At 40.9% G+C, this 22306-nt stretch overlaps 1 protein-coding gene across 1 annotated transcript; it reads left to right on the top strand.

The window, feature by feature from the left end:
• Nucleotides 1–848: 848 nt before the first annotated feature.
• slc20a1b (solute carrier family 20 member 1b) lies at nucleotides 849–21986 on the top strand. The gene is made up of 11 exons (XM_060908097.1): nucleotides 849–1167; nucleotides 4937–5701; nucleotides 5811–5951; nucleotides 8362–8447; nucleotides 8693–8789; nucleotides 14741–14860; nucleotides 16081–16308; nucleotides 16534–17077; nucleotides 17464–17649; nucleotides 17931–18015; nucleotides 19222–21986. Exons 2-11 carry the CDS (start codon nucleotides 5356–5358, stop codon nucleotides 19375–19377), a joined length of 1989 nt encoding a protein of 662 aa, XP_060764080.1. The 5' UTR covers nucleotides 849–1167; nucleotides 4937–5355; the 3' UTR covers nucleotides 19378–21986.
• Nucleotides 21987–22306: the final 320 nt, after the last annotated feature.

Genomic DNA, 22306 nt, shown 5'->3' with positions numbered 1-22306 from the left:
TTTTTTAATCTCCCTGTCAGGGCCGGAGCAGCATTTTAAAATCACCGAGGTCCGTGATGCGCAAAGCGTGTGCCGAAAAATTTTCGACATATTTAAATGAGAGGGGTGAATTACACGCCACACAAGAGATCTATTCCTGAAATTACTTTTAATGGTGTTTGAACTGAATATCATCAGTTTTGCACAAAAAAAAAAAGAATCATGTATGTGGCAAGAGTAAGAATAATTTAAGCTTGTTTAATGGTTTGATCTGGCCCAAGCAATGAGGACAAAAGATACCCTAACCATGTAGCCTATGGAACAGATACATTAACAATCTGGCATCCGTTACACCTACACACAGAAAAAAAAAATTCTGGGGAAATAATCAGTATACACCACCATGTTTTAGGCAAAGTTATCCAAGGCAAACATAGTTGAAACTTTCCACTCTATTGCTTTGGCTTATCTAATGATTTCTTTTTAAAATCACAAACAAGGCAGGCTACAACTGTGCTGCTTCGAAAATGTAAATTAAACAGCTTGATGAAAGTGCGCTGATGGTTCCCATGGAAAAACCGTGTCTCAGAGCCGCGCGCACCAAACACACACAGAATCAACGTTTAACATAATTAACAATGCACTTTTTACGGAGACGTTTTAATGTTATTCTTTTTTTTTTTATCCAGTTGAATATTTAGCGTACAAATGTATTTTCAGCTCTTAAAAATGACCGAGGTCTGAACCGCGAGGGCCTCAGGGCTGGCTGCGGCCATGATCCCTGGATGAAAAGGAGGCGGGGTTTCCAGGCGTGGACGTAACACTTAAAAAAAAAAAACAAAAAACGCGAGACTTCCGCCTTCGTGAAGCGCGTGGAAGCGGCGAGACCTTATAAAACGAGCGGAGCGGATTTGCTCTTAAACCGGGTTTTCCGAGACTGATTTCAGCAGTTTAAAAGTGATTTAGCGACTTCGCGTTAATATTTGTATTTGTTACTGGTTTCGTCCGAAACTCGAATTTATTCAGTGTAGTTTTGAAATTTATAGTTTTTTTTTTTTTAAATTTGAAATCCGGAGCGCGCGCTCACATCTAAACGTTAGGCGGGCGCGCGTGCGTTGTCTGTGAGGGAAAAGAGAGAGAGAGAAAAGAAGAAGCGAAGAGCAGCTCACCATCATCTCTTTTAACGTGGTAAGATCCATTTTTTTCTCTAATATGATACGTTAGTGTTTTGTTTACTTTGTCATAAAACGGTATTTAGAATTTAATTCCGTTTGTGACACTTGTTCCTGTTTGTATGGGTTGTTCTTGCTTGGCGCGCGCGCGCTAGGCTAATCTAAATTAGCTAACATACTAGTCGTAGGAAGCTCAAACGTATCTCCATTCATTAGCACGGCATTGATTTTTGGTGACTTTTTTTTTTTAATAAATGTTTTTATTTATGTCGCAGTTTGGTGCTGCAGTGTATTTCGAGTTACGTCTATTTCCTTTTCACGGTTGTTATGTCACGTGTGAAGAAAGTGAATCGGTTCCGAACTGTTCTTGTGAAATACATTTTTTTTAAAAAAATCGTTTTTAATTGTTAAATACCATTTATCACGATACACTATTGTTTATCTTTAATCCGTACCAAAATGTGAACGGTGCTAGCAGTTCATTGTTTGAATGAATGTGTGATCCGAACGAGTCGTTCTTCAAAGCAAGTTCAATGCAAACGTATCCAGGAATAATTTTACACAAAATGCAATGTTTTTGTAATAATAATAATAATAATACTTGGTAAACTGCTGGAGAAAGCGCCGCATCAGAATCTTAGATTAAAGAGTCGAGTCTTTGTGGTAAAATGAATCAATTGATCTGACTCACTGAACGAGGCTGGAATTCCCATCATTAATTCATTGTGTTTTAAGATAACGAACTGGACACTACACAAAACGATGTCCAGGTTATCGTAATACGATTATAAGTTACTTTGAAATTGTTTTGCAGTCAGGGGAAATAAATTTGAGAGGTTTAAAAGCCAGTCTCGCTGTGTGAATAAAGAATTATTAGCATTGAGCCGGTCTCGTGCTCCGTAAATTAGCCGCGTTTAGCTTCTCGGTAAACGGCTAATCTGGATTATCGAGCGCAGACACGCGGTATGCTGTTATTTGCTCTCGTTATCCATAGAAGTGGTAAAAAAAAGTGTAATTGTTGTCCTTAAAGGTCTTAAATGCGAACAAAAATTTTGGTGTTGGTGACGTCAGCTGCATTAGCCGGTTAGCGTGTGTGAAAGAGGAAGTGAACAGGAGGGATGTGGCTGTGAGTCAATACGAGCTGCAGCTATTGTCATTGAGCAATAAAGATAGCAGTGAGTTGAGACCACCTCCACCCTGTTTGACTGTAATGTACTGATAAGTGTTTTTTAGACGTTGCTTTAAAGTCTAAACTGGTTTTAATATAACCTCTTAAAATGTAATTTTCTAGCAATGCCACAAGTGCAAGATTGCATTTTGGCATGTTGATTTCCCGTACATTAGATTAAACTTAATAGGTTTGTGATTTAAGAAACGTGATCGGTTTCAATTCACAGATGAATCATGCCCTTGAAGTCCATTGGTGCTTTAATGCCAGGATCAGACTACAGGATGTTTTTTCTTTCATGATGGTCATCACGTCAGATTAGGACATCAGTGCTAGAAATTCTTGCCACTCAGGAGCTGGCAATGCAAGTTTGACCCTGACACATCGTCATTCGTGTCCTTGCATGTTGTTGAGGAAGAAAGTCAAGAAATTGTCAATCATGGCTGTCGAGGAAAAATGTCCAAGTTGTAAACTATGTAGGGGGGTACAAAAGTTATCATGTACTAGGCCATGTCAACATTGTTCTTAACTTGTCGCGCTACAAGGCCCTTTCCTCGTTCCTGACATTCGATCTAGATCCTGATGAACTTCCTGTCTTGCACATTTTAGTGTTTCCAGCACACCTGATACCGAAAAGCAAGGTACAGGGAGTTAAAACGTTTTCTTTTTCATCCACAAACCTGTCCTGTAAAGTTTTGATTAAATTTCTGCCCATTCTAAATAACCCTTAATTGCCAGCCTTATCAATTAGGATAAAGTGCTGAAAGACCGGACACAAGTTAAACATGCACCATTTAAAACCTCACGTAATCATGGCAGCATATGACAACTGTTTCTTGTTTTATAGATGTTCTTTGATAGCATTGACTCTGTACTGTAGTTATTGATTTTTGTTTATAGATTAACCATTCAGGGTTGTGGCTTTTTTTTTGTCTTTGTCAGGCTTTTGGCAGCGTGAGTTTAATATCTCAAGGACGTTAATTAAAGTGAACTGTTGGGTTGGAGTAATATAATGCTATGATGAATATTGCAGTAAAATGCAAGTTCCATAGCTGTCGTCAAGGTTTATGACCACCACTGATGCTTAAAGCTAAAACCGGTCTTGTTAAATTTCCAGCTGAACTAAACTACAAGAGATTTGTAAAGCTGCTATTTCTTAGCAGATGTTACATGGCAAGAAGTCTTCAGTCTTCCCATATGGCGGCTCTCTGTCAGTCTGATCACCACCTACACGGATGTTACCTGCATGTTCCAGGCCAAACCAGAGACTTTACTTTGGGTCCACTGTGGTCATGACGCATGCTTACCATGTGTCTAAGTCCTTGCTTAGTCTACATGGTGTCTGTTATGTCTGGATTCAGGCGAAAGCAGTTCTTAAAATATCCAGCATGTACTTGAGCCCAACTGCTAGTTTGAGTTGGGAATGAAATGTTTTATTGTTGACTGGTGTAGGAAGTAGGTACTAGTAGGCGTTAAATGTTTATCACATTTAACTCCTTGTATCCTGGTTACCTTAGAGTCTTATTTTCTCCTGACCCACAATCCTTCTGCATTCTTTTCTATTCGCTTGTTTCCTACAGGTTATTTCTATTGACTTGAAATTATTTGCAAAGCTCAGGGATATGCTGCTGGAAATCTGAGCTGCCATTTGCTTCTTTTTGACCAGTCACATCTGGATGAGGCTGGGAATACTTGACCTCTTGCATAGATTGCACCAGGGGAGGAATTAAAGAAATTCAGTACTCCCTAAAATAGGCAGGTGACACCTACCAAGCCTGTTTGGACATTTCTCATAATTAAATGTCCTTAAATTTTAATTTTGCATCATAGAAGCTGTAACAAATCCTAAATTCATTACCTAGCCCACTGATGAGCATGTTTTTGTGTCCTTGAGAAGAGTTGGAAAGTCTACAGCCATGATTTGCCCTTGAATCATTTCATTCTAGGTTTTTTTTCTTTGTCTTTCTTTCTTGCTTTCTTGGGGATGTTTGTCAAACTTTTCCCAATCGTGCTTCATTTGCCTCCGGAAGGATTCTGCTCTGAATCTGAGCTTCGAAACCGTTAAGTGTTTTACTTGAAGACAGCTGTCCATATCCTGCCTTCTTAAATAGGACACACTTTATCAGCTGAACACAAATGCTCTGTAAAAACCTAGACACTGCCTATCTAAGCAGCCGACTCCCAAACAGGGCACTCGTGAGGTCGTGACGATAATTTACGTAAAGTGTCTAACAATATTGCATTAATACCGTACACCTGATCGCTGAAATGTGGAAGCTCAGGAATGTTACAGCAGTGAAATGTGTTTGTTTCCACAGTAATGTCGTGGGGTTGAGAATTTGTCTCGAGCTTGTCCTTTGTATGCCAGGAGAAAATCAGATATGCTGCATTAAAACTGAATAATTGTAAGCATGTATCCTATCCTCTGCTATTTTTGTAGTATTATCAAAAAAATTCAGGCCTGGATTGTGAGTGGACGAAGTTGAAGTTCCTTAAATGAAAATATCTGTACTTTTTCAAGTCCTCATGATACTGATGCATTGATCACATTAGTATTAGTTATGTAATCTGGGGAAATCTTTCCTGTTTTTCTCTCTCCTTTCTCTTTGCTTTTCAGGAATGAGCTTCCATTCATCCATCCTGTCTGTTGCACAATGGATGTCCGTTCCGTCTGCCTAATCGGCCAAACTAAAACGCATTGTAGCAGCACTAGTATATTCAGAGGATAGCAATAGCCCCCTCACTCCACCCTCTCCCTCAGCATTACACCACTTTACATCTTACAGCAGTGCAGATTCTCTCACTAGTGTCTGGATTTGCTCTAAATTGCTGTTTGAGCAGAGGGCGAAGGTAGGTAGGTTTGGGGAATTTCAGAAAAAAAAAATCTTTAGAAACACTAGTACCTCAGTTATTTAAACAATTCTAGTGTGCTGCTTGAATTAAGGGCTTATTTTATTGGCAGGTTTTTTTTAACCCTATAAGATTGTGACGCTATTTAAAACTTGAAAGAGAAGAATCAGAAAGCTATTGCACAAAATGGTTTCGACAACATTAGCTACAGCAACACAGAGCGCCATTGCGCAAGTCACCCAAGGCCCGTTGACTGACTACCTGTGGCTCCTAATCGTTGGGTTCATCATAGCCTTTATCTTAGCCTTTTCTGTGGGCGCTAATGATGTCGCCAATTCATTTGGCACTGCTGTGGGCTCTGGCGTGGTCACCCTGAAAGTTGCGTGCATCCTTGCTACCGTGTTCGAGACTCTGGGATCAGTACTGCTGGGAGCCAAAGTCAGCGAGACGATACGCAAAGGGATCATTGATGTGAACATGTACAATGGCACGGAGCATGTTCTCATGGCCGGATCAGTCAGTGCTATGGTTGGTAAGTGGCCCGTCTGTTAAAGGTTTATATTTTTGAGTAAAATAAATGCATTGTAATTTTATAGTAAATTATAAACAGTGATTATTTTTTTCCCCCTTTTAATCTTTAGGCTCTGCTGTGTGGCAGTTGCTGGCTTCTTTCCTCAAATTGCCCATTTCTGGTACGCATTGCATCGTGGGAGCCACTATCGGCTATTCACTGGTGGCGAAAGGCCAACAGGGAGTCCGGTGGTTTGAGCTTTTGCGAATCGGTGAGTCTGTGTAAATGGAGTATCAGGTCTTTATCAGTTTTATATTTTTAGTCTAAAATCTGAAGGAAGTTTATATACAAGATTGTCATAGAGCATTTTGGAATAAAACATGTTCAAGTGCTAATGTACAACATGTCACTAATTAATTTCATTACTCAGAATTATATACAACTTGTGAAAGGTAGAATTAACAATACAGTTAAGACCTAAGACTAATATATTTTTGTGGTCACATTCTATTGTAAAACAAGTACAATGGGAATTCGCTTGTAATGGAAGCCCAGAAGTTGCTGATACATGGGGCAGCTTTTTGGGCAATGTTGATGGCAACCAGGTGAAACACATGGCAACTAATTAGGACAGCAGACAATTGGCAGTGACCAATCACACCGCAAAGATGGACACAAACATTTGCAGCAGTCATTTTTGTCTTGGCTTCAGCCTTTATTTCACTCAAGTATCACTTCTGGAACAAAACTGAATAGATACTCTTGTCAAAAGATAATTTGCCACTATTTTAACATTAAGTCAGAAATAACCACATTCTGTTAACACTTTAAATCTCCTTTAAAAATGCTACTAGCCTCAATCACGTGTTTATAACTGCCACATCGCAAGCATAATAGCAAAAACATAATGGTTTAATTCATCTCAGCAAAAAAGAAAAGGGACATGGAGCAGAAGATGGCTGCTGAGGAGGAAAAGGGGCTGACTGAGCTTTTGGAAGGCTTCCTTTTTTTTTTAGATCCTGAAATTTGTACTGTTTCGCCCTCGGGTTCCATAAGTAGTCGTGCTCTGTATGTGAATTAGATCAGACGGTAAGTTAAGCAATCTCTTACAACTCTCAAAATAATCATGAGCTGTTCATTTTTTTTTTTTTTTTTTTTTTTTTAACTTGATGCAAGAGAGCTAATGTTATCCCTACATAGTTAGCTGAAGGTTATCACTAGCTATGTTGGCAAAATCCCACTCCATCTTTATGGAGCGGTGGTTAGCTAACAACAGTTTGCACACACTAAATCGGTCTCTTGTTACAATCTGAGCGCGCACAATGGCTGTCTGTTGGTCTTCTAAGCATTTGATGAGGTAAATTCACCACTCTGGGTTTACACAACTGCAAGTTCTCTTTCTTTGCGCCACTGCCAGAGATGCTGCCATCTTTGTTGAAAATTTCAGAAGCTCTCAGGTGGTCATGTGATTTTGCTGCTAGCAATCTGATTGGATGATCTTGAAAACTTGCCCAGAAGGATCAAAATCGTTCCGATAGAAATTGTTGCCTGATCTCAACAGTAAAGTGTCAAAGCAAAATTGCCTGGCAACATGGCCCAAAAAGCTGCCCTGTGTGTCATCAGCTTAAAGTGCATATTCTGGACCAATTTTTTTATTTATTTATTTTTAAATATGAATGTCCCTTTACACACTCCTCCAGAAGGGTAACTTTGCACAAGGCCATCTGTCTACAGCAGAAAAAAATAAAATAACAAAATGCGTCTGGAAAAATCCCAAGGGAGTCTGGAGCCAAATTTGTGACATCACCTGCGGAAGCGCCAGCAGGCTGCGAGAGCTTGCACGGTTTCAGTGCATATCCTGTGTAGACCAAGTGCTCCCATTTCTCTCTCGTAGTCCGGTCTTTTGGGAAACAATGAGTACTAATCCCATCACGATTGGTGTTGCTACACCTTCCTACAGTACATCTGATAACCATTTTAATAATTACGTGATAACGTTGAAATTTGCAGAAAACCACCAGGTTGTTTTCTCATAAACCAGTGCTGACATAGGATTCAGAAGGAGGCGTCCTGCACGTGACGTCACAAAAATCAATGTTTGCCGTGAAATCCAAATGCCAAGTTTTTTCAGAGGCGGACCATTTCACCTCAAATGGCTTGATTTCAACTGAATTTTTCTGGTATTGTGCAAGGTAAAAAAAATTGCGCAAAATGTGACCGATATTTGACCAAAGTTAATATAAAATAGAATTACATTGATCTTGCTCCTGAATTTACCTGCGATATGCACTTTAAGGGTGGTTACTTGGTTTTGTCAATAGATATTTGAAATGAACATGCTAGTCTCTGTTGCTAAAGCTCTTTATGGGGGTTTTATGTAACTTCCTCACAAAAGTAGTTCTGGTTACTGATGTTCTTGAAGGTCTTGCTTTCTATTCTCCATCTGTACTGCAGAACTGTTGGTAACCAGATTTGTTTCCTTGCTTCATCCTTTTATAGACATAGTCTTGTCTGTAAAAGGATCAGTCTTGTATTCATTATTGAGTGACTTATGCCTCAGTTTTCAGGTTTGAGGTGTCTGAATTGCACATGATTAATCTGAGGCTTCCTTTAAATCAGGACCAGTTCATGAACTAACTGTACCCTGTATTCATTTTTTTCTCTCTTCTCCCCCTTTACAGTTGGATCTTGGTTCCTCTCCCCACTCCTGTCTGGCATCATGTCTGCCATTCTCTTCTACTTTGTCCGCATGTTTATCTTGCAGAAGGTAAGAACAGGAAACCTCTCCCTGCTCGCTCTCCATGAGTCACCTCAAAGGGTGAATTAGAATAATGGCTGAGGCGCGGCAACGAGGACATTCTAGAGCAGAGAGACCGCACTAAAACAGATGTCTCTCTTTGTTTTTGCGCAGATTATACTGACGTCTCTGTGATTTTTGTAGCAATAATGGCTGCACTTTATCATTAATGGGTTCCTTTTTTCCTTCCCTTCTCGTTGTTTTCATGTTTGTAGAAGGATCCGGTTCCCAACGGACTCAGGGCATTGCCTGTCTTCTATGCTGTCACTATGGGAATCAACTTGTTCTCCATCATGTTTACAGGCGCACCGAGTGAGTATTATTCTCCTGTCACAGCCATCTCTCTGCACAAGTTAGTAACTTTCCTTAACCTGAGGCCTAACAGAATGACACACTGCTGTTAAGATTTCTAACCGGTGAATCCTGATGGACGTGATTTTGCAGTGTTTTTAAATGTGTATAAATACATCCTTGACTTCTGTATCAGGCTTTCTGTCCTTTTTGAACCCAGAGGAAAGAACAAAAATCAATGGAGTACACTTGTCGTCCATCAAACTGAATCTTCATCATAGTAGCCTTTTTTTTTTTTTTTTCTGTAGATAATTTTTTGGACTCTTGTTAAATGAGCACTTTTTTTTTTTGCTCCTTTTTTGTTTTCTTCTACCTACAGGGATCAACAATGCAAGAAGTCAGCTGGCCTGGGCCATATATGAAGGCTTCAGGCCAGAGTATGACAAGATGCACAGATAGGAGTGTGTACCATGTATGCACTCTTATTAGGCACGGGAAGGTGCATCATATGCATGTACACCATCACATACCCTCCTACACACACTGATCTTAAAACAGCCAAACTACACAAGGAATTAGTGTGTTTATTGGATAATTAATTTTTTGAGCAAAAGCTTGGTTGAAGCTGGTCACTGTATCAGTGGCCTTTTTTAATATAAAAACTTGTAGCTTTTTTTTTAAGTGACTTTCCTAATGCAGGTCACAGTTTGATGCAGTTTTAAATAAGACAGGTTTTAAAAGAAGTCATGAAAAGGGCTTGAATTTCATTTTTTGAGGTGTGGAGGTTAGACATGTCATCTAGCTTTGTAATCTGATATTAGACCGAACTCTCCTCTCTCTCTCACTTGCACATAATGGAACCAGATTAATGTGAGGATTAGCTCCTGAGCTTTGGCCCACTTTTTTGACTTCATGGCATTTTGCTTCTGGATTAGCTTCAGAAGCAGCAGACCTTCCTTCATGACTAAATGCCCTCTAGGTACAGTTTACTTTGGTTCAACCAGGTCTTTCTCAAACATCATGACTCTTGTACCCGGAGGGCTGGAACACTGTTTTCTGACCCAACCCCATTTGCACATCTGGTGCTCACCAAAGCATCGGATAGATTAGGGTTGAGCCGGAGATTTATAATAAATAAGACGCCTGATTCCTTTAGGTGATTTGTACCACTATACAGGCTTTTCATCTAAATTTTACACTGAACACAAATGCAAGAGATAAACAAACCAGTTGTTTTGTTTGCAGCAGTACAAAATTTATCCCATCACTTGCTAAGACATGAAAAGCACTGCCATCATTTCCACCACTCTAATGTGTTGTGCCAAGGCGCTGCAGGCTTGGGAGTGAGGAATGTTCTCAGAGCTTAATGCAAATAACATGGTTGTGCAAAAAAAATTAGTAGTGTAGCAGCTCATTATGAGAACTGCTGCATGCTGCGAGTCATCATTTCACTGCTGTTGGTGAGCTTGAAGTGGTCGTCTAGTTGGAGCCTATAAAAATGCAGTCCAGTAATAGAGAGCACTTCCTCATTGTGGTACAAAGTCTCATTTCTCAGCATGTCCCACCCAGTTCTGGCTTTATTTTAACTCGTTTACTGTTTTAAAGCCTCTGTTGGGATTAGTGGTGGTGTTGATGGGAATCTAACAGAAATAAGCCCCTCACAAAATAGTTCTGCCTGGAAAGTTCTCCCCATGAGCACCATCCTTTTCTTTTTGTTATACAAAATTGAAAATGATCCTTTACAATGCCATGGATTGAGTCTGAATGGCTTGCCAGCTTGTGTTGTGTTGGGCTTCACATGAATAGTGACCTGGCTCACTTGCAGCCTGACCAAACCTGTTTGCATGTTCTCATTTGCATAACACGGAGAGCCTTTTTGGATTTCACTTGCCATTATTAGCACTAGCCTTTGTTGTATTTATATAAAAAAAAAAGCTTTCAAATGTCCCTCTAGCTAGGATGTGACAGTGTGACCTGGGATAAAGTAAACTGAAAAGAGGTGACTGACCATTTCATTTAGGGTTAGGATGCCTAGTTTGGTGTCACTCTAGACCTAGTTTGATGACATGCTCCAAATTACTGGCAAAGCAATTTGAAAACCTACAAGTTATACAGGCAATATTTACAATAACTTGTATAACCTTGTGAAGTACAGCATAGAAAATCATATTGGCTTTAATTTAAGATGGAGTCTTAAACGAACAAGGTTGTTTAAGAACCGCAAAGAAGAATGACTTTCCTCTTGGTAGATAATAGACTGATTTAGTGTCCCAGATCCTCTACATGTGTAATGTCTTGTAACTTCCTAATTGCTACTCACATGACCTTTAGCCATGATATAGCTCGATTTACACGCCATTTGATTGCAGTGTGTTGTACTTGCATTTGAAAGATGGCTTCCTGTTGATCAGTAGAATCTAAACACATCACGTAATGAGCCATGTGTATAATTCATCCATGCCAATGCCTTAAAATGTTCTTATTTCCAAATCTACAAAGGTTTGATTTTTCATGATGAATTGCCTAAAACTCTATAATATAATGTTTAATATCATAAAAATATAGCACTGGTGTTAGGAGAGCTCAAGAGCACCAACTTAAACCTTTCCATCCAGGGGTGGGTATTATGACACATTTCATATATGGGTGGAGAGATATATAATTTTTCCATCACAATACAAAGGTTTGCTAACAGGCAAGTATTTAACATTTTACAAGCTTCAGTACAATATTTCAATGTTGAATGAGTGGCTTCCAGCCAATTTTAAGTTATTTAAAATTGATCACAATATCACAGAAATGTATTGACCTCACATTCCTTAGCACGAATTCCATAAGTGGTACATTTAACAATTTGTTTTTAAGAAATTGGAGTACAGCTAAATATTAGGAAATATAGCAACCAAATGGAGCTCTTGTGACTTATGTTTGACAAAGTAGCATTCCTTTTAATTGATTGGAAGCTATTGCACAAATGTTGTCTTACCAGCTTTAACTATATTAGAATCACTCACTTTTCCTGCTTGTGCAGTCACTTGTGCTGAAACAAGTTTTTCCTGGGACAAGTTACCTAGGCGGGCGGCACGGTGGTGTAGTGGTTAGCGCTGTCGCCTCACAGCAAGGTCTGGGTTCGAGCCCCGTGGCCGGTGAGGGCCTTTCTGTGTGGAGTTTGCATGTTGTCCGCGTGGGTTTCCTCTGGGTGCTCCGGTTTCCCCCACAGTCCAAAGACATGCAGGTTAGGTTAACTGGTGACTCTAAATTGAGCGTAGGTGTGAATGGTTGTCTGTGTCAGCCCTGTGATGACCTGGCGACTTGTCCAGGGTGTACCCTGCCTTTCGCCCATAGTCAGCTGGGATAGGCTCCAGCTTGCCTGCGACCCTGTAGAAGGATAAAGCGGCTAGAGATAATGGGATGAGAAGTTACCTAGGCACAGCTATCAATCTAAACATGATTTTGTTCTGGAGCAACTTGACACCAGTAGGCGTAAGTTGTTCCTGCTTACCGTCTAAACACAATCGGTGGCAAGTAGGAGGGCTTGTGTTTTGCGCTGTTGCATTCATCTGGACAAGACTGCTTTATGGCAGATTCAGTGTTTAGTTCTTCTCAAGTGCCTTTCCTTGTCAAACTTCTCTGCCTTTAAACTATTGAGTCAGGTGTTCCCAAACCAATTGCAGTGATAACTGGACTAAAGAAGTTCTTAGCCTCGTTCAGTTGTGGGGAGATGCAGATCATGGTTTGCTTTTTCAATTTTGCTCATCTAAAAGAGCAAACTCGGACTCGATTCATTCCCTGAACAACACCTTACTAGGAGTGAATCAGTTTTCCAGAAGTGGAAATTGGATTTGCTGCAGAATCCGAGCGTTTAAACAGAAACAGGCTTCTGATCATGGATTTGTGCATGCGCACTTGTTTGTGTCTAACCTCTTTTGCCACCGATAGTGGGTACAACTTGTTCCTACTGCCTGTGTTTTAAAAAAACAAACAAACATTTGATGGGCTCAATTTAAGCAAAAAAAGCATCCTGTTAGATTTTGTTTGCTGTTATGATATAACGTTTAAAACGAGTCCTCAATGTGAAATGGACTTAAAACAAGGTTGACTTTGAAACCTGGTTGAATTTCTTGATTTCATATGGAATGTTTGATTTGATCAGGAACCATGTGGTGATCATGCATAAAGTTTGATAAGAGCTACAATTTCCTGTTGCTAAACAGATAAACGTGGATAAATGCTTCCCTATAATAGACTTGTAGATAAGATTTGCTTTTTTTTTTTAAAAAACATTCACATACTCGTTAAGCGCAGCAACATTATACAAGATTATACATTCCTGCAAAACTAAAACGACTACCCCTTTTCTCTGACTGAATCATAAATAGTCATCAGACAGTCATGGCAATAAAGAGTGGCACTCCTCTGTCTCTGAAAACAGCTGTTGTGTAATAGAAGCCGTGGTTTAGTGGGGGTTTATAGTCTGTGAAGGTGGTGTTTAAGTTAGCTGTACTCATTTTCTCTCTGTTTATCCCATAGCGTGGTTGTGGTGTGGTGGCATGTCCTTGTTTTTGTAATGGTCTGTTCTCATGTGATGAGTAGTACATACCTTCCTTTTTAAAAAAAAAAAAACAAAAAACTAAGACTACAGTAAACAACCCCCACCCCTAGCAAAAACGATAGCCTTTGTTCCCAAAGACTCAGATGTGAGCTCTTTTATTTTTGGTCAGCTGATGCTGTCCTGACGACCTCCCACTGTTCTCATACACCTGTAAAGCCTTTTCCATGAGGGACTGAGTCATGCCTGGCTGTGAAAGAGAGGCATTCTGACTTTACCCTTTAAAAAAAAAAACCTGCCACCACCCCAGTCAGTCCTTTCTCTTTGACTAGTGTAAGTGGAGCACGTCGCAGCAGTGTGCTGCAGGAGCACGTGAGTCGGCGCAGGAGGCGGAGAGCCACCAGGCTTGCTGTAACCGGTCTCGTCCAGAACATTTCCACACGCATTCACTTCACTTCTCCCCCTCTCTGTCCTTTCATTCCAACCTTTTTTTTTTTTTTTTCCCCCTTTCTCCCCTCACCACTACAGCATTGCTGACTTGTGTTTTTAGTCCACACATTGCAGAGTCTAACAGCCACCTCCTGTGCCAGCATTCATCTTCAGTATGCTGGTCACATTGGCGTTCTGCAGTCTTGGCACTGAAGTGACTTGGCTCAAAAACTGGAGATGCTTTCATTTGTTTAAATGAGAAAGAAAATGTTAATTCAGATTCCATATGCTTTTATACACAAGCATGAGTTTAAAAAGTCTCAAGGATGCAGTTGCTGTCTTGAACGTTTAACATTGAGCCTTAACCTGTCTGTTCCAGTGCCTTTTTAATTTGGCATTCATCCCTGTGTATGATGTATAGATTTCTCAACCAATCTTCCATGAGTGGTGCACTTTACATCCCCTCCTACTTTCTATCCTGACCCAGAACTCCACAGGGCTGGATGGTGATCTGTAACCCTGCAGAAGTCTCTTTAGCAATATGTCCTTGGTGTATATCTTTAACAGTGCTGTGCTATGTTTCACCATCTCCTTGGCTATTACGCAAGCCAGACGAACGCTTGGGCTTCATACCCAACTGCCACATTTGCCACTTGGTTGCAGATGACGCTGGTAGCTATCACAGTAATTTGAACTCGCTACCTTTTTTTGAATTTTTATTTTTAATACAAACATGGGTGTCATCGGATTCTTAAATCTGTCCTTCAGTTGCCCACTCAAACTCCCCTTCCTTCTCGCGTGTCCAAATTCTAACACTACTAACAGTAAGGATTATATAACTCCCGTCACACCCTTGAATGATACTTTTTTTCAGAAATCTGTTCTGGTAGCACGTGCTGCCCTTTTTGTCTCAAAACCACCTTTCGTGTCTCTCTCCTTTCCCTCTTGTCCCCCTCTCTGTCTCCTGTGTCTCCTGCTGACGATGGATCTGCAGTGCTGGGATTTGATAAACTGCCCTGGTGGGGTGTCCTTCTCATCTCTATCGGCTGTGCCATCCTCACTGGAATCATCGTCTGGTTTGCCGTTTGCCCCTGCCTCAAGAAGAAGATTGAACGTGAGTCAAGTTTTAATTTATTTCTCTCAAGTTAGTATTGGATGTGCTGTTCTCGTTTGCTTCTGGAATACAGTGTTAACTTTTTCAGCCCACACAGTACCTAAATAAACGACTGGCAATTTCGTGACTGCAAATAATTAAAGCCAAGCATTATTTAGAATTGTGGGCTAATTTTAAACATTTCTTAAGCATCTTTATTTAATTGTAGAGCTTGCTTATTTATTGACTTACGTGTTTTTGCCATCGATGCAACCTTTGTCCTACTTATTACAAATATTGCCACATTGCTGTGACTGATGCTGCATGTATTTTACATGATTACTGGTCTCTGTAATGACTTGCACTTTAAGTGATAAGTTATTTAATGTTTTTCCAATCCACCCTGATGTGGCTGACAGATCCTTTTCAATCACATTAGTGCCGAAAACTCTCGAGCTGTTGCTGTAGGATGTTAACACTGTTGTTGCTCTGCCATTCTGTTGGACAGCTCGTGTCAGGACTGTCAGTGATGTCACTGGGTCAGAGTTATCCAGTAATTGGACTTTGCTTAGTGGATTAGAATAGCTGTTCTTCCGATGGACACTAACCCTGCTAAGACTCTGGCTCTCTGACGTGTCTGCAGGCTAAAGCTTGGCCTGTGTAAGCCATTTGATTGCATGTTTGACCTCGCTGATCATGTGCTACTGGGAGTGGAGTTAATGTCAGCCTGTTTGACTGGCCTTGATAATTGGTTAAAGCAACAGGACGAGCAAACAGACTTGAACAAATTCCAGCGCAGGATTAGAGGAGGAAGGGGAATTTTAAAATCAGTTTAGTTTTAATATGAATTGAGGTCAGATCTGGTCTTTAGTTATGCAGAAAAAAGCTAAATTGGTTAACGCCAATGGATTGACGAATGTAGGAGGAATTGGGAACAGTGCAGTTTCTTGTACATGATGGTTCTATGTAATGGAGTTTGATTTTTTAAATCCGTGTTCATGGAAAGCTACTGTTGAGTTCATGTTGCTTTGTCTAATACTTGGCTGGGCTCATTTTGGCATCTGGTGTTTGCTTTTACAACACACCCATGATGACCTCCTTTTGAAGCTCATCTTTAACGAGTATAATTCCTAAGAGGAAGATCACACTCGCCTGTGTGAGTGGGTTTTGTCCTTTTTGAGAGAACCTGCACGTTTGTTCAGGAATTTGTGCAAATCTTTCCCTCCTCCTTTCTTCTGTAGGCGAGATCAAGTCTTCCAGCCCATCAGAGAGCCCCCTAATGGAGAAAAGAGAGATGGCGGAGGCGCACTGTCCCATCCTCAAATCAGTTCCTGAGGAGACTACTACTTCCACCCTGAACTCCAGCGCACCTCAAACAGCAGCTCCTTGTGAAGAACGCAGGGTCACCTTCGACATCGGGGACTCGGAAGACGCCGAGCCAAAAGAGGGTGAAGTCAGCAATGGGAGCGGTGAGGGTTTTTTTTTTTTTTTTTTTTAAGCAGAGGATGTGTTAAACATGCAGGAAATAAGATGTCCAAAAACATCTTCTGTTTTACAGGCCAGTGTCTGCCACTATAAAGTAGAGTGCTATAATCAGAGTACAGATATGAAGGAAAATGTGTTGCAGTGCAACTTATATGCTTTTATTAGAAAAATAATTTTTTTTTTTCCTCTCCTTTGTCTCTCTTGACCAGCTCACAAATCGGTCCATGTTCAGTTCAACACTGGCCCCACCCATGTCCCCAGCAACGGCTATAGTCAGTATCACACTGTCCACAAAGACTCCGGTCTCTACAAGGACCTGCTGCACAAGCTGCATCTTGCCAAAGTAGGCGACTGCATGGGCGAGGGCGGAGACCGGCCCATCCGCCGCAACAACAGCTACACCTCCTACACCATGGCTATCATCGGCCTCCACAGTGAGTTCAAACCCAGAGACTCTGATTTCCGCGCTTCTGAGGACTGCGACAAAGACAAGGTCCCAGAGCGCAAGAGGATCCGTATGGACAGCTACACAAGCTACTGCAACGCTGTGGCTGAACACGGCGCCCCTGAAGACAGCCTCGGAGACGGAGAAGTGACCCTCGAGGTGCCCGAGGAGGACCGAGGAAGCAACAGCAGCTCTCTGGAGGAGGACAGGGCTGAGGCGGATAAACCTGAAGTTTCCATACTATTCCAGTTCCTGCAGATTCTCACCGCCTGCTTTGGCTCCTTCGCTCATGGCGGGAATGATGTCAGGTATGAGTTTCTGATCTAATGCGCTAAATGAAAATCGGACTCCCGATTACACGGTCGGTTTTGTTTGAGTTGTACAGTGGCATGATCAAGTGTTGAGTGACTCCTTTTATTGTTAATCATTATTCCTTGGTAGTTGTATAATTGCTTTCAAAAAAAAAGTGAAATTTTAATTCACTTTCTTGCAACTAGTGATTGTTTCCATGATGTAACATGCAACCTCCAGTTTTTTGTCTTGCTCGAGTCCAGTTTAATCTGTAAACAAGTTGTGTGTGCCAGTTATTTAATGTCCTCAGGATGATAAATACCTGTGTGCTTGTGCTGGAAACAATCCTTCAGGATCACCTGCTTTAATCTGCTGTTTTGTTGCATCTCTCTAACTCATGCAGTAACGCTATTGGTCCATTGGTGGCGCTGTGGCTAGTTTATGAAGGCGGCTCTGTGGAGTCCAAAAAGGCGACCCCTATCTGGCTGTTGCTGTATGGAGGAGTGGGCATCTGTATCGGACTGTGGGTTTGGGGCCGCAGAGTCATCCAGACCATGGGCAAAGACCTCACTCCCATCACTCCCTCCAGGTGTGTGTGGGCTGTTGGTCATTTATACACTCTTGCTTTTACCGGTTTATCAATTTTGTGCTTAATTTCTTCCCCTTGTTTTCATTTTCTGTTTTGTACTTCCCCTTTTTTTGTGCACTTGCTTGCTTTTTTACTTTTTCTTTCATATTTTTTTTTTTTAAATGTACTTCATTACATTCTGAATGTTGCCTGTCCTCCATATTCTCGTGACATGGTGAACGTCTCTATGCTTTGTAGCATTTTCACTCTGTGTTCTGAACTCGGGCTTGTTGTCATTACAGTGGGTTCAGCATCGAGCTGGCTTCAGCTGTCACTGTGGTCGTCGCCTCCAACATCGGTCTGCCCATCTCCACCACCCACTGCAAGGTGAGGGCGTGACACACACAATGCAAATATGAGCTGATGCAAAGCAGGCCAATGGCACAGGTCCATTTGAATGGGGTGGTGAAGTCCAGACTGCCGTGTGGGAGCATAACTACAGGGTGCACACTGTGTGTGTGTGTTTAACCCAGTCAGCCTTGTGGTAGTGCTGTCTGTAGAAATCCTTCCTATAACACCTGTTTTTACCGTTTACATTTTCTTATCTTTTCTGATAACTAATGTCTGTTCTATTTTTAAAAGTGTTTATTTGCTTTTTCAGCCTGCATGCGTGCGCACGTGCACCAAAGTAGATCAAGCTGCTGTCTACGATCTGATGTTTTAAGTCGGGTTTATACAAATGGACTACGAGTATAATAAAAGCGCATGAGTCGGTCACATGGTGTAAAGTCAACATTGACCAATATGCCTAGAGTCCATTTGATGTGCAGATGATCAGGTTGCTCCTGTGCCTGATGAACTACTTTGTTTAAATGGAAGGTTTCTTTTGCAGAGATGGCATGATGCTACTTTTTTCTTTTCCGATACGGATACTTGGGAGTATCGGCTTATGTCGATCTAGTTCTGATGGTGAGGGTGGGAAATGTTTTCAGGTCATCTGAGTGTCATGAGTTGAAAGTAGGATTTTTTTTTTAGGCTTTTTTCACCTTTATTGGACAGGACAGTGTAGAGACAGGAAATGAGCAGGAGAGAGAGACACGGGGATTGGGAAATGACCTTGGGCTGGAATCGAACCCAGGTCCCCGGATTTATGGTATGGCGCCTTATCCACCTGAGCCACGACGCCCCCGAACGTAGGATTTATATGGCATTATTGTAACCAGGAGACAAACCGAGTTTGGGAATTTATCTCAAATGGGTCAAGTTTGCAGCAGGGTCAGGACCTGAGTTTTTCTTCAGTAGGTTCCTTTTGTTTGAAGTGTGGTGTAAGGGGATTTCAGGCATATGTATTACTAACAAGAAGGACTAGCCTTGGTGGTGGCAGAGGGATCTTCTACTTCTGAGCTTTTGAAATGATTTTTTGCACTGAAACGGAAATATGCCTGACTTCTCGCATGCATATGTAAATGTTTACAGTTCTGGGGGGGAATTCCAAACCTACGTCTATTCCATTTGGTACAGGATTAATTGGAGTGTTTTCTTTGTAATCTGATGGTGAGTGGATAGTGTCTAATCTCTCTCTCGCTCTCTCAGGTGGGTTCTGTGGTAGCCGTGGGTTGGCTGCGTTCCCGGAAAGCCGTAGATTGGCGTCTTTTCCGCAACATCTTCATGGCTTGGTTTGTGACCGTGCCCATCTCTGGTCTCATCAGCGCCGCCATCATGGCTCTCTTCACCTTCGTCATTTTCTAAAACCTCAGAGCCTGCTGTAGTGTAGCTTCCACCATTCACAGCTAAGAATGCATGAGAGTTGGCAGTTCTGCCATCTCTCACTGCCTCGCTGCCCTTAGTGCTCCAATATCCACCATCACTGGAGCTAAAAGTTGATTTAATACTGATTTTTTTGGTTTTGTTTTGGTTTCTAACTAGGGCTTATGTTTCTTAGCTTGCGGCATGCAGTGACAACTCATCCATGTGCTGTGTGCGCATATGCACCAGGGTTCACATGCCAAGGGAGCAGAAAAAAATTGTATAAATCTTTCCTTTTGTAATTTTTTTTTTCCTTATTCATTTTCTAAATAGGTAACTTGTTGCCATGTATACATATTTACTCATGTTTTTGTAAATTGATCAGAATTTTTAAAAATGTAATTATGTACATATAACTAATCAACTTTTTTCTTTTTTGTTCCCCTAAGTTGATATGGGGGGGGGTAATTGCAGTGCAGTATTAGCTGTCTCACATCTTTAAACTTCATTACAAATCAGTCACTGAACACTCTGCCTAGAGCAGTATTTTGATGTAAACGAGGTCACTGGTCCGTTTGGATTTTATTTCCATTCCCTATCTGTTGAGTGTGTGAGGAGTGCTTGTGCAGGTCCTGACACTTCCTTTGTGAATATTTAACGTACAGTGAATTGCCCATAGCTGGGAGCCTTAGACTGAATTTCAGAAAGTCAGCTGGAGATTTCTTTTCCCCTCCCAGATTAGTGTCAGTGTTTACATCCAAATGCACTGACTTTTTTTTTTTTTTTTTCCCCCTCCTTCCCTGGGGCAGGCTGTTTCCATTTACCCTGCTTTACTGAATTGGATCTAGAAATGCACTGATCACGTTTGTTTCATTTGAAATGCAATATAGTGCTGGAAAATGACCTCTTATTATATCTGTATTGCGCTAAATTGCTTTGTCTGTAGCATCAGCACACAGATCAATTGATTGTTTAAATGTAGTGCTGGAATCTTCACCAAATTCAAAATGGTATTTAAGTATTGTGATGTTTTACACACCATCCCACTTTTTTAAATACAATACGTGTATTGTATTTAACATGGTTGAGTTGGTAAATGAAATAATTGAAGGCATAATTTCAGATCATGAAATGGGTATTTGGAAAAGAATCAGTTAAGTCATGGGGAGGGGGGAGAAACAGGTCATGATCAGATTCCTAATTAATGCCACCAAATGTTGGGGTTAGTTAGACTGTTGTACCCGTGAAACTTCTGTGGCAGAAACTGAGCAGTGTCCTCGAGTGATCCCTCTGCATCTGGCTGCACTCTGATTAATGAAATGTCCTCTAAACATTTCCAGTCTCCATATGGTCGCTCCATGCTTTGTTGCCATGCAGCGCTCTTGTTGAATACTGATGAAGTGACATAAGGTTACTAGAGGCTTCGTACATGACCAGTCTGATATGAAGCAGCCTTTCAAAATGACCCTGATGTGCAGACATGCTGACGTACATTTATATTTTAACAGACTCTCTCAGCTGAAATCAGTGCAGTTTTATATTTTAAATATGTCACCAAAGGAGGGACCACTGAACCCAGTGCTGTGAGGTGTTGCGTCAATGTTGTAACTAGAACGGGGTGATATGAGGGATATCATTTTTAGCAAAATTTACACAATTTACCCTGGTGGTATTTAATAGAATTGGCTCCCCCCTTCCTATTTCAGTGTCCTTATATTAACTTCTACTCCTGCAGGCTTGCTCTGCTCTGATTGGCTGCTGAGATCAGAGGGAGGGGAAAGTAAAATAACTCGACACAAAACCAGCAACAATACAGAAATGTTGATGAATCAAAAGTTAAATTGCATTGAAAAGTTTTGGCTCATCACCAGCTCTAGTCCTTTTTTTTTTTTTTTTATGCAAATGAGATGGAGGAAAAAGGGTGTTTGTTTAGTCCTTAACACTTGGTGGCGACCCTGTAGGACAGGATAAAGCAGCTAGAGATAATGAGATGAGAACCAGTGTGTAAACTTCATTCATGCTGCAAACACAACCTTAACGTTTCTCCTGTAAAACTTGATAGCATCTGATCAGGCGGTGCAGTGTTTCTTGTTGGTGTCATATGCTAATCCTGCTAAGCTTCAGCTTGCCTGTTGAACCTTTATAAACCAGACACACCTGCTGTTCTTGGCTAACGTGTACGCTAGTGTATACATGTATGCACACTTCAGGGTTAGATGCTGCTTTTTAAAAGAAGTCATGTGCGCACGGTGATTAGTATGACCACTCTCAACATGCTAATCAGTTGGCTATTTGGTAATTTTTTTTTTTTTTTATATATATAAAAGTGGGGGTGTGTAGGCTTTGATGAAGCAAGGAGTTCTATCTGGAGATTTTTTTTTATTAGCGCCCCCTGTTGGATTGATGGTGGCCGTGCGGTTACTGCTGTAAACACCTGAGCGAGTGGCAATTTTGCTGCTGTGCATTTTGACCTTTTTAGATTTGCTGTAGTTGCCTTAAGTTTTTTTTTTTTTAGGTACCAAAGAACTATTGGTGTGTATATTGTAAACATGTACTCTTTTTTTGTCATGGATAAAATGGGAGGGGAAAAATAAAAATCTTTTTTTGGGGGAGATTTGCCTTATTGATGCTCATTGATTTTAGTTTTTTTTTTTTTTTGGGGGGGGGGGTCTTTTGAATACACTTTGAGTAAATAAAGCTCTCTAGACCCCATTAATCACCTCATTGCTATACACTAATCCAGCTAGTTACATATCAGGCACATTATGCAAACATGTACCATGATTGATTTTTATTTACTGAAGGCATGAACAAGCTTCAATCCTAAAACATTCCACCTCAAACAAGTTACACAGCTGGCTTACAGTTAGATTAACATCAGCATCCACATGTAATGGATTTAAGCCTTTTAATGTAGTGTGTAGTAAATGCT

This window comes from Neoarius graeffei, chromosome 25 (assembly GCF_027579695.1).
Source record: "Neoarius graeffei isolate fNeoGra1 chromosome 25, fNeoGra1.pri, whole genome shotgun sequence".
Classification (NCBI taxonomy): Eukaryota; Metazoa; Chordata; class Actinopteri; order Siluriformes; family Ariidae; genus Neoarius; species Neoarius graeffei.
Note: the sequence above shows the minus strand (reverse complement) of the source record. Positions and strands in the feature narration are given on the sequence as shown.

Bases quoted from the DNA above. Each gene is read 5' to 3' on its own strand.
- slc20a1b (XM_060908097.1), top strand. From the start codon at position 5,356: ATGGTTTCGACAACATTAGCTACAGCAACACAGAGCGCCATTGCGCAA. The intron at 5,702-5,810 runs GTAAGTGGCCCG...TTTAATCTTTAG, and splicing joins ATCAGTCAGTGCTATGGTTG to GCTCTGCTGTGTGGCAGTTG. The intron at 18,016-19,221 runs GTGAGGGCGTGA...TCGCTCTCTCAG, and splicing joins TCTCCACCACCCACTGCAAG to GTGGGTTCTGTGGTAGCCGT.